Raw genomic sequence first — 13,382 nt, forward strand, 5'->3', positions numbered from 1 at the left:
ATAAAGGGTAACTAAGTGTGAGAAACCAGAGAAGGCTTCAAGAGAAGATAATAGTTGAGTATGGTATTGTTACAATCATGAAAAGATTATTATGTGAAGAATGGTAGAGCGACTTATAGATTCTTATCGTAGGTGACTACTGATTACATTCCAAATTTGTTTCTAGATGTAGTTATAAGTGGAAGTATTAAAAATCAGAGGTTACCTGCATTTAGTGCTTAGAGCTTTCCTTTTCCCTTGTTCTGTGTTTTTTGTTTTTATTTTTGCTAATTTTTTTTTTTCTGGGTAGACGAACTATTCTTAGGTTATACTGAAACTTTCTTGCTAGGATGCTTCATCATTTCTGTTCTTTAGCTTTTCAATGAAAGATTATTTTTTTGATGAAATTGTTTGGTTTGGAGGCCATGGGGATTTGCCATATTTGTTTATGCATCCATGCCTTATAAATAAATCCATAATGTTTTATTACCAATGATTGCACATACCAAGTATCTGCACCGTACTTATGTGGTCATAAATACAAAGTTTGGTTCTTACTGTCGGGAAATCTTAGTAAACTTAGGATGGTTGAAGGAAATGGAGAGTCAAATGGTTTAAAATTGGGACTCACCTATATAGGCAGTCCCCTAATTTTACATAATCTCTTTATAGCTAGAGATTTTCCCTCTTTTCATAAGAATTAGGAGAGGTATAGGAAAAAAAAATCAGCATATATTCCCAATTCACATTCTTTAAGGAATAAATAAGGTGACCTCCCCCCCGCCCCCCAGAAAGTGAAATAATTTATAGGAGTCCAGAAATGTTTTTATTTAAGTCCCCATCTCCTCAAGTATTTCTGGCTTCCTGAGATGGCACTTGGGATTTCTTCTTGCTGACATGATGGTAAAAATAAATTGAAATAGTAGTGTACTAATGTTGGAATCAATATTTAATTTATCTGACATCAAGCAGTGGGCATTCAACATAAATAGATTTTCCAAATATTTGTAGCTTCCCTCTTTAAAATGTCAAAATGTTTTTAGTTTAGCCATTTTATTTGATAAAATTAATACAAAAGTTAAATAGATTTAATGTTAAATTTAGAATTGTCCTTACTTAACATTTACTATACAGGATTATGTATTATATAGTATTTCCTATCCTTTAGATATTTTTTCTCTTTCAAATATATGATGCTTTTATACAGAAACAACCATACACTTAATGTGAATGGATGTAAATGCAACAGGCCAGTGATGCCTTGCAAACCAAGGCCCTGACTAATTCATTTGGCCATACTCTGTGTGTGTATGTAAATAAAAGATGATTTGTTAGTACTTCCCAATGCAAACATTTTACTTGAGCCATGTCAGTTTCCACAACGTCTTATGATTATTCCATGTCCCTTAACCTTTTTGTATGGTATTGTTTGCTTTCTGTTCAGGGGCCGTGAGGAAGTTATTTATCTTTGTGCATTTTCTTAACAGCTTGTTTCTTATGGTCTCAGTGAGTGGTGTAATTGGATGTGTTTCCTTTGCATTAGGAGGACTGTGACAGATATTCAAAGAAGTCTGGGAAATGTAAGTTTTAGCTTTCTGCTAAACTAAAGGGGAGTTAGAGTAGATGAACTTTTTGTCACCGTTCTTAGCCTTACGTCTCTGCTCTTTATTTCTTACTCTTATTGCATTCACCAGAATTCCTTACGAGGCTTTTTTTTCTTCTTCTTTTTTTAATTGGTTAAAACACATGTGTCTTTGTAAGCCACCTAGTCTTTCAGGGCCTTGCATTTAGACTAGGTGATCTCTAAGTTCCCTTTCAGCCATAAACTTCTGTTTATGTTTATTTATATTTATTCCTTTGTTGAAAAATGTTTATTGAATACCTGCTATTTGGTAGATATGCTCTGCAGCATAATATTACCTACCCTCCAATAATAGGATAATACATGTTCTTCAGTATCCAGGTTATGTACTGCTTCATTTGTAAAGTTTTACCTGACACTGTAGCCTATATTATGTTGTTTTGCCCCACAAATTCTTTCAGGACTTACTAAAAAATGTAGACATAGGTTAACTTGTGTTTTCCTTAGTGTTTGGATTGTTTTGATTACTTAATGTAATTGTAGGCACCTTGAAGAATCCTGCTTTTTTAATAATCATTTAATATAGTGACAGTCCACATAGTAATAATAATCATAATGATAACTAACATTTATGAACACTAACTTTGAGATGAGCATTGTTTTAAATGCTTTACATATATCCCTTCCATTTAATCTTACAAAATGTTTATGAAATGGGATCTCTTCTCCATTTTTACAGATGAGGTAAGGCACACAAAGGTGAAGTAAATTTCCTTAAGATTATACTGCGGGTAAGTGAAGAACCCAGGCAGTCAGACTTCAAAAGCCCATTCACTTATCCATTTTGCTATAATGCATAATTACTGTATACTTGTTGAATGAATAGATGTTTTCATCTTTAATATATATCGGTTACAGCTTTGGTATCTATTTCCACTTTGGATAAAAGACTAAGGATAGGGGCGCCTGGGTGGCTCAGTTGGTTAAGCGACTGCCTTCGGCTCAGGTCATGATCCTGGAGTCCCGGGATTGAGTCCCGCATCGGACTCCCTGCTCAGCAGGGAGCCTGCTTCTCCCTCTGACCCTCCTCCCTCTCATGCTCTCTGTCTTTCATTCTCTCTCTCTCAAATAAATAAATAAAATCTTAAAAAAAAAAAAAAAAAGACTAAGGATATTTCACTTCGGGGAGAATACTTTTCAAACAAGGACAAATAACTTTCTTAGTAAACTAAATATTATGAGTGACTCTTACAGTTAATAGTGAGTATTCAAATTGTGTACTTATACCTTGAGGGATTTTGGATAAGGTGTCTTTTTCAAAGGAAGTTTGAGGCATACATAATACTTATAGATGAATTTTGATTTGTGTTAAATGCTTGATTATTACTTGTTACTTGTTTTCAGTTGAGTGGTGATTTTATGCAATGGCTTCAAGCCACAGTTCTTCACCAGTGCCTCAAGGAAGCAGCAGTGATGTTTTCTTTAAAAAAGAGGTAGACCCAACAAAACACATTCGACCTGTGCAGTCACTGCCAGATGTATGTCCCAAGGAACCCACAGGTAATACCTTTGTTGTTGTTGTTGTTGTTGAGGATTTTTACTGAGGATTTGTATTATCTTTAAATGAGTAGTCAGATTCCATATACATTTGACCCTTGAACAACATGGGTTTGAACTGCATGGGCCCACTTATATGCAGCTATTTTTTTTTTTAAATAAATACAGTACTATAAATGTATTTTCTCTTTCTTATGGTTTTCTTAGTAACATTTTCTTTCCTCTAGCTTACTTTCATGTAAGAATGCAGTATATAATATATATAACATACAGAATATGTGTTAATTGACTAAGTTTTTGGAAGGGCTTCTAGTCAATAGTAGGCTATCAGTAACGTTTGGGGAGAGTTTAAATATGTGGATTTTTGACTTCACAGGGAGGGGAGGGTCTGTGTCTCTAACCCTTCCGTTTTTCAAGGGTCAGCTGTATCTGAAAGAGTAAATTTTACAGTGTTAAACTAAAGAGGTAATTTGGAAGTAAGTTGATTAGGAAATTGGAATATAGTTCTTTTCATGCATTTCCATAGAAGAAGTTACTTGCTAAACTGAAAAAAAAAGTTTTGAAAATGAAACTACTGATTTAAAGCTTTTTAGTTAGACACAGTATAGTAAAGCCTCATTATTTATGAATTCCATGTTTGCAAATTTGCCTACTCCCTAAAACTTATTTGTAACTCCAAAATCAATACTTCTGGTACTTTTGTGGTCATTTGCAGCCATATGCAGAGGAATGAAAAATTTGAATTGCCTAATGCACATGTCCCTAGCTAAGGTTGAACAAGACAACGCTCTGCCTTCTTGTTTTAGCTCTCATGCTCTAAACAAGTGTCCTTTCTGTGGTCTATTTAGTGCCACATTTTTTGCATTTTTGAGATTTTTATTGGTGATATTGCTGTTTAAAATGTCTCCGAAATGTAGTGCTGGAGAGCTTTCTAGTGTTTCTAAGTACAAAAAGACTGCAATGTATGTGTCTTATGAAGAAAATTCATTCAGGTATGAGTTATGAGTTATAGTGGTATAAGCTATGAGTTCAGTGTTAATGAATGAACAGTATATATTTAATAAGGTGTCTTTAAACAGAAACATACACAAAATAAGATTATGTATTGGTCGGTTGATGAAAATGTTGTGACCAGGGGCTTGAAGGTACCTAACCCTGTATTTCCCCTAGGAACAGTGGTTCAGTATTTGCTAATTGTTGCAGTGACTTTATAGAACAAAACTACCATGAATAACAAGAATGACTATATATTTTTCTTTCCTCTATGGTTGATGCCACAGCAGCATTTCTGTCATCTGTTTATAAGCCAAACAAAGGGTATTAGAACCTGGCATGTCTGCCTTAATACAAGAGAAAAAAGGTATTTGTGAAAAATCTGGAGTATTAAAGGATAGAAGATATACAATAGAAAGGAAGAAGAATTTTGATGTTGAAAAAGGAAAGAGAAATTGTACATTAAGGAAAGGAATTAATGAAAGACTTTCTTTACCATCCACCCCACACTGCAACTATAACTCTCAAATTTTGCATATTCTTTATTTTATTTATGTTTTTCCTTCCCTTGGCAATTGATGCTAAAAGCTGAAGGTTATTAATCAGATTGATTTTCGTTAAAATGTTTGTACAGAAGAGTTGTTTCTACTCTGTATAGAGTAAAACTAAGCATTTTTATTTTTCTAGGATGTACTTTCAAATGTAGAACTTAGTCTACAGAGTTCTCTTGTTTACTTTTTGCAGATGATTCAAATAGTTTATGTGTTGCCCCATCTCTAGTTACAGATCAACATAGATGGACTATATATCATTCCAAAGTAAACCTTCCAGCAGCATTAAATGATCCTAGATTAGCAAAAAGAGAATCTGACTTCTTCACAAAAACATGGGGATTGGACTTTGTGGACACTGAAGTCATACCTTCATTCTACCTCCCACAGATCAGCAAGGAACATTTTACAGTTTATCAACAGGAAATCTCTCAGGTAATACCTAATCAAAAGGAATAGAAAGATCTTTAGTTTGATTTATTGTAGATTTTTGACCAATAGTCTTTGATGAGGCTATAGTATTCTTTTCTGTCTGTATACATGCTACTGTCCTGGGTTGTATTTAATTCATTTCTTAGATATATGTAAGTATATTTCTCTTACTGTAGTGATTTTTTGGAATTGCACTTTACTAGTAGTGCTAAGATTCCTCATGAAATCCACCCTACCTACCAAGGAGAAAATTGTTTTTTTTAGGCCAATAAAACCCAGATGGTTTGTGAGGTTTAAGAAATGAGCAGAGTAGAACTGTTTCTGTGTCTCATTTACCACAGAAAATTTATAGAGTATGCTAGCTTTAGTAGATAGTCTTAATATCTTTAGACGTAATATTTTGCTCTAAACTCAGTTCTGAGCAAGAACTGAATGTATTGCTTAGTTTAAGAAGGCTTGTTATTGATTTTTAGTGAGTATTATCAATATAATTTTGGTTACCATTTTGGTCCTTAAAAAACTCATTTTTAAAGGGGATATTAAAATTTTTTTCTTTACTGAGGTATAATTGACATATAATTTCAGGTGTACAACATAATTATTTGAGAGATATATATATATATATTGCAAAATGATCACCATAATAAGGCTAGTTAACATCCATCATCATACATACTTAACAAGAATTTTTTTCTTCCTGTGATGAGGATTTTTTAAATCTATTCTCGCAACTTTCAAATATTCAATACAGTATTATTAACTATAGTGACCATGCTTTATATTACATCTGGAAGTTTGGATAGGGGATAATTATTTATGTTTTTATAATATCCCTTTTTATACTTTTTTCATTAGCAAACCTAATTTGCATTTAGCTAACTTTGTTTCACTTGATTACTTTGTTCTTTTATGATTTGGAAATAGGCTCAATATGGTTATATTATTGGCATTGGTACTATGCAGTATTTGGTTCATTTTTAGTATGACCTAATATTTTTGTACAGAACCTGTAATTATTATTTACTTTTATATAATGTATATTGTTATATGCTGTCTAGAGTTTTTGTGTTCTGTTTTCAGTAATCACATCTGTCTGAATGTTTAGGTAAATGAGCTTTAGTATGCTTTCTTTTTGTAATCTTATGCCTCATAACCTACAATTTGGCTTTTCCATTTATCCATTTATTGATCAAATATTTATTGAATGCCTTCCATGTGCCAGGCACTGTTCAAAACACTAGGGATACAAGAGAGACCAAAATATACCAATTCCCTCCATTATAAAGCTTATATTTCTAACAAGGGTTATAAGCAATAAACCCTAAAGCAACCACTAAAATAACAGTTACAGCTAAAAAGCCAACAGAAGAGATAACATGAAATAAAAAAAAATTCTCAATCTAAACAAAGATAGAAAAGGGATAAAAAAGGAGCAAAGAATAGATGAGACCAAAAAATAAACATCAGGATGATAGACTTAAACCTAATCGTATTAGTACATTAAATGTAAATGTTTAAGCACCCCAATTACAAGTTAGAGATTGTGAGATTGGATGAAGAAGCAAGGCCCAGCTGTATGCTATCTATAAGACATGCACTTTAAATACAGAGACACAAAACACTTAAAAGGATGGAAAAAGATACACCAGGCTGACACCAGTCAAAAGAAAGCTGGAATGACTATATTAGTATCAAAGTAGATTTCAGAGCAAAAACTGTTACTAAAGAAGTTTATTTTTATAATGATAAAAGTGTTAAGTTAATCAAGAAGATTAGTATTTCTAAACATTTATGTCTGTAAAAACAGAGCTTCAAAATGCATGAAGCAAAAACTGGGAACTTTATGGAGGAAATAAATGAATTCACAATTATGGTTGGAGATTTCAATACTTGTCTCTCAATAAACAATAGAACAAGCAAATAGAAAACCAGTGAATATATGGTAGACTTAAACAGCACTGTCAGTTAACCCAACTTAACTTGAAAGAACACATTGAAAGAACATTCCACCCAACACAGAAGAATACATTTTTTCGTGAAGTGCTCATGGAACATTTATCAAGCTAGACTACAACCTGGGCCATAAAACAAATGTTCAATACATTTAAAAGGCTTCAAGTCATACAAAGTATATTTTCTGACCACAATAGAATTAAATTAGAAATTATTAACAGCAGGGCACCTGGGTGGCTCAGTCATTAAGCGTCTGCCTTTGGCTCGGGTCATGATCCCAGGGTCCTGGGGTTGAGTCCTGCATCAGGCTCCCTGCTCGGTGGGAAGCCTGCTTCTCCCTCTCCCACTCCCCCTGCTTGTGTTCCTGCTCTCGCTCGCTCTCTCTCTGTCAAATAAATAAATAAAATCTAAAAAAAAAATAAAATAAAATAATTGACAGCAAAGTGTGTGGGAAATCCACAAATATTTGGAAACCAAAATTTATACTTCTAAATAAAATGTGGGTCAAGGAGGAAAAGGAGAGGCACCTGGATGGCTCAGTCAGTTAAGTGTCTGACTCTTAATCTCAGCTCAGGTCTTCTTGATCATGAGTTCAAGCCCCACTTTGAGCTCCAAAAAAAAAAAAGAGGAAAAGGAAATTAGAACCATTGACCCTTGAACAATGTGGGTTTGAACCACACAGATCTACTTATATACAGATTTTTTTCAATAAATACAGTTATAGTACTGCAAATGTATTTTCTCTTCCTTATGATTTCCTTAATATTATTTTCTTTTCTCTAGCTTACTTTAAGAATATAGTATGTAATATGTATAATATACAAAATATGTGTTAATTAATTGTTTATTTTACTGTTCAGGCTTCCAGTCCACAGTAGGCCATTAGTAGTTAAGTGTTTGGGGAGTCAAAAGTTATTGGATTTTTGATTATGGGGTATTGGTGTCTCCCTAACCCCCACGTTTGAACTAAATGGAAATGCAAACACGACATATTGGGATTTATGGCATGCTGCTCAAGCAGTACTTAGGGAATAATTTATAGCAGTAAATGCATATATTAGAAAAGAAGAATAGTTTCAAATCAGTGACCTCAACTTTCACCTTAAAAAGCTACAAAAAGAACAAATTTAAAACAAAATAAACAGAAGAAAGAAACATCAAAGTCAAAATCAGTGAAATAGAAAATAGAGAAACAGTAGAGAAAAATCAGTGAAACCTAAAAGTGATTCTTTTTGAAGATCAATAAAATGGACAAATTGTTAGCAATACTGATTCAGGAAGAAAAAAGACATAATCACCAATAATAAGAATGAGAGTGATGCCATCACTACAGATTCTACAGAAATTAAAAGACTAATAATGAAATATTATGAACAACTTTATGCTAATAAATTCAGCAACTTAGATGAACTGACGAATTCCTTGAATGACACAAATTACCAAATCTCTCTCAGGAAGAAATAGATAATTTGAATAGCCTTTTAGTTATTAAAGAAATTGATGTTAAACAGCTTTCCAAGAAGAAAACTCAGGTCCACATGGCATCACTATTGATTTCTACCAAATATTTAAGGAAAAAACAATAGCATGTTTACACATATTCTTTCAATTGTTAAGGATGTGAAGGATGGGGCCAGTACTAGGATGAGGCCAATGAGGTGCCCAAGGTGTAAAATGTGAAGGGCACCAGGATCTAAGAATAGGTGCCGTCTTAAATATTGTGGCTGCTTGCTTGCCTTACGCCATTGTCAGCCCTGGTGGCGAACTAGAACTCTCATACACTGTTGGGAAGTTAAAGTGGTACAGCCTTTTTGGAAAACAGTTTAGTGGTTTCTTAAAAAGTTAAAAATACTTAAAATACTTCTGGTTCAGCATGTAGGGAACCTGGAAGCTTCTACTCTTCGAAAGAAAAAATCTGAACAAACAAAATCAACAACTTAGAAGCTTTTTGAAGGTCACAGCACAGGGGCACAAACTCACTAAAAGACAACAACCTAATCACAGGTCTGTGGAATGATTCCCCTCCTCCCACATTTTACCACCATATAAATAGGGCACCTGTATAATAATAAGGGAATACAACTGTGAAAAAACTGCATGTCTCAGACTTTATTTAAGAAGTTTGTAAAGACAGCAAAAGAGACAAAAACAAGGACTCCAGAGGAAATTTTAGCCTCTAACACCTACAGCTACAACAAACAATAAATACAGTCTAATGCCTAGCCAGATAAATATAAAACCTCACACTAAATACCTGTTTACCTCAGTTCCTTTTATCCAGTACATCATATCTGGCATGGAACAAGAAAAGGCACAATAAATACTAAAAACAAGAAGAACCCCCCCCCCCCCCCCCGTTTTAAAGAGAGAAAGTAGTGGAATGAGACTCAGATGGCAACATTTTTGGAATTATCAGACTGGGAATTTAAAATAACTATGGTTAGTATGCTAAGGGCTCCAATGGAAAAGGTAGACAACATGGAAGAATAGATGGGTAATGTAAGCAGAGAGATGGAAACTATAAGAAAGAATCAAAAGGAAATGCTAGAAATAAACACAAATGAGGAATGCTTTTGATGGATTCATCAATAGACTTGAAATGGCAGAGGAAAGAATCAGTGAGCTTAAGGAAATGTTGGCAGAAACTTATCAAAATGTGTGCGTTAGTGAAAGTATTGCTGAGAGGGAAATTTAATAGCATTGAATGCATATATTAGGAAAGAAAAAATCTAAAATTAATAATCTAAGTTTTCACCACAGGAGGCCAGAAAAAGAACAAATTAAATCCAAAGTAAGTAGATTGTGAATCACTATGTTGTGTACCCGAAACTAATTTAACATTGTGTGTCAACCATACTAAACAAAACAAAACAAAAAACAGAAGAAAAGAAATAATAAAAATGAGACCAGAAATCAGTGAAATTGAGATTTTCTTTGAGAAGATAAATAAAATTGGTAACTGTCTAGCAAGGTCAAAAAAGAAGGCTTAACAATATCATAAGATGAAACAACATTAGAATAATTGGGATCCCAGAAGAAGAAGAAAGAGAGAGGGGCAGAAGGTATAATGGAGCAAATTATAGCAGAGAACTTCCCTAATTTGGGGAAGGAAACAGGCATCAAAATCCAGGAGGCACAGAGAACCCCTCTCAAAATCAATAAAAATAGGTCAACACCCCGACATCTAATAGTAAAACTTACGAGTCTCAGAGACAAAGAGAAAATCCTGAAAGCAGCTCGGGAGAAGAGATATGTAACCTACAATGGTAGAAACATTAGATTGGCAACAGACTATCCACAGAGACCTGGCAGGCCAGAAAGGACTGGCATGATATCTTTAGAGCACTAAATGAGAAAAATATGCAGCCAAGAATACTATATCCAGCTAGGCTGTCATTGAAAATAGAAGGAGAGATAAAAATCTTCCAGGACAAACAAAAACTAAAGGAATTTGCAAACACGAAACCAGCCCTACAAGAAATCTTGAAAGGGGTCCTCTAAGCAAAGAGACAGCCTAAAAGTAACATAGACCAGAAAGGAACACAGACAATATACAGTAACAGTCACCTTACAGGCAATACAATGGCACTAAATTCCTATCTTTCAATAGTTACCCTGAATGTAAATGGGCTAAATGCCCCAATCAAAAGACACAGGCTATCAGATTGGATTAAAAAACAAGACCCATCGATATGCTGTCTGCAAGAGACTCATTTTAGACCCAAAGACACCCCCAGGTTGAAAGTGAGGGGGTGGAAAACCATTTACCATGCTAATGGACACCAAAAGAAAGCTGGGGTGGCAATCCTCATATCAGACAAATTAGATTTTAAACCAAAGACTGTAATAAGAGATGAGGAAGGACACTATATCCTACTTAAAGGGTCTATCCAACAAGAAGATCTAACAATTGTAAATATCTATGCCCCTAACATGGGAGCAGCCAATTATATAAGGCAATTAGTAACAAAAGCAAAGAAACACATCGACAACAATACAATAATAGTAGGGGACTTTAACACCCCCCTCACTGAAATGGACAGATTATCTAAGCAAAAGATCAACAAGGAAATAAAGACTTTAAATGACACACTGGACCAAATGGACTTCACAGACATATTCAGAACATTCCATCCCAAAGCAACAGAATACACATTCTTCTCTAGTGCCCATGGAACATTCTCCAGAATCGATCACATCCTAGGTCATAAATCAGGTCTCAACCGGTACCAAAAGATTGGGATCATTCCCTGCATATTTTCATACCACAATGCTTTGAAACTAGAACTCAATCACAAGAGGAAAGTCGGAAAGAACTCAAATACATGGAGACTAAAGAGCATCCTACTAAGGAATGAATGGGTCAACCAGGAAATTAAAGAAGAATTTAAAAAATTCATGGAAACCAATGAAAATGAAAACACAACTATTCAAAATCTTTGGGACGCAGCAAAGGCAGTCCTAAGAGGAAAGTATATAGCAATACAAGTCTTTCTCAAGAAACAAGAAAGGTCTCAAGTACACAACCTAACCCTAAACCTAAAGGAGCTGGAGAAAGAACAGCAAATAAAGCGAAACCCAGCAGGAGAAGAGAAATAAAAGATCAGAGCAGAAATCAATGAAATAGAAACCAAAAGAACAGTAGAACAGATCAACGAAACTAGGAGCTGGTTCTTTGAAAGAATTAACAAGATTGATAAACCCCTGGCCAGATTTATCAAAAAGAAAAGAGAAATGACCCAAATCAACAAAATCATGAATGAAAGAGGAGAGATCACAACCAACACCAAAGAAATACAAACAATTATAAGAACATATTATGAGCAACTCTATGCCAGCAAATTAGATAACCTGGAAGAAATGGATGCATTCCTAGAGATGTATCAACTACCAAAACTGAAGCAGGAAGAAATCGAAAACCTGAACAGACCTATAACCACTAAGGAAATTGAAGCAGTCATCAAAAATCTCTGAAGAAACAAAAGCCCAGGGCCAGATGGCTTCCCAGGGGAATTCTACCAAACATTTCAAGAAGAATTAATACCTATTCTTCTGAAACTGTTCCAAAAAATAGAAATGGAAGGAAAACTTCCAAACTCATTTTATGAGGCCACCATTACCTTGATCCCCAAACCAGACAAAGACCCCATCCAAAAGGAGAACTACAGACCAATAACTTGATGAACATGGATGCAAAAATTCTCACCAAAATACTAGCCAATAGGATCCAACGTACATTAAAAGGATTATTCACCACGACCAAGTGGGATTTATCCCTGGGCTGCAAGGTCGGCTCAACATCCACAAATCAATCAACGTGATACAATACATTAACAAAAGAAAGAACAAGAATCATATGATCCTCTCAATAGAGGCAGAGAAAGCATTTGACAAAGTACAGCATCCTTTCTTGATCAAAACTCTTCAGAGTATAGGCATAGAGGGTACATACCTCAATATCATAAAAGCCATCTATGAAAAACCTACAGCGAATATCATTCTCAATGGGGAAAAACTGAGAGCTTTCCACCTAAGGTCAGGAACGCGGCAGGGATGTCCACTATCACCACAGCAATCAGACAACAAAAAGAAATAAAAGGCATCCAAATCGGCAAAGAAGAAGTCAAACTCTCACTCTTTGCAGATGATATGATACTTTATGTGGAAAATCCCAAAGACTCCACCCCAAAACTGCTAGAACTCATACAGGAATTCAGTAAAGTGGCAGGATATAAAATCAATGCACAGAAGTCAGTGGCATTCCTATACACCAACAACAAGACAGAAGAAAGAGAAATTTAGGAGTCGATCCCATTTACAATTGCACCCAAAACCATAAGATACCTAGGAATAAATCTAACCAAAGAAGCAAAGGATCTGTACTCAGAAAACTATAAAATACTCATGAAAGAAATTGAGGAAGACACAAAGAAATGGAAAAACGTTCCATGCTCATGGATTGGAAGAACAAATATTGTGAAGATGTCAATGCTACCTAGAGCAGTCTACACATTCAATGCAACCCCCATCAAAATACCATCCACTTTTTTCAAAGAAATGGAACAAATCATCCTAAAATTTGTATGGAACCAGAAAAGACCCCGAATAACCAGAGGAATGTTGAAAAAGAAGAGCAAAGCTGGCGGCATCACAATTCCGGACTTGCAGCTCTATTACAAAGCTGTCATCATCAAGACAGTATGGTACTGGCACAAAAACAGACCCATAGATCAATGGAACAGAATAGAGAGCCCAGAAATGGACCCTCAACTCTATGGTCAACTCATCTTTGACAAAGCAGGAAAGAATGTCCAATGGAAAAAAGTCTCTTCAAC

General features: G+C 34.8%; 1 protein-coding gene across 5 annotated transcripts in view; it reads left to right on the forward strand.

Annotated features, from left to right (window-relative positions):
* The window catches only part of VPS54 (VPS54 subunit of GARP complex), a 95,812-nt gene that overhangs the window by 18,224 nt on the left and 64,206 nt on the right, over window positions 1–13,382 (forward strand). The window contains exons 2-4 of one of the 5 annotated variants that reach the window (XM_035001433.1): window positions 1,467–1,559; window positions 2,966–3,121; window positions 4,892–5,097. In XM_035001433.1, the coding sequence (XP_034857324.1) occupies window positions 2,986–3,121; window positions 4,892–5,097 (342 nt within the window). In that variant the 5' untranslated portion in view covers window positions 1,467–1,559; window positions 2,966–2,985. Of the gene's footprint in view, window positions 1–1,268; window positions 1,560–2,965; window positions 3,122–4,855; window positions 5,098–13,382 lie in introns of those variants that run through there. The other 4 variants (XM_035001434.1, XR_004678555.1, XM_035001436.1 and 1 more) reach the window with 4 other exon arrangements.

Source organism: Mirounga leonina, unplaced genomic scaffold, assembly GCF_011800145.1.
Source record: "Mirounga leonina isolate KUSES-001 unplaced genomic scaffold, KU_Mleo_1.0 Mir_125, whole genome shotgun sequence".
Classification (NCBI taxonomy): domain Eukaryota; kingdom Metazoa; phylum Chordata; class Mammalia; order Carnivora; family Phocidae; genus Mirounga; species Mirounga leonina.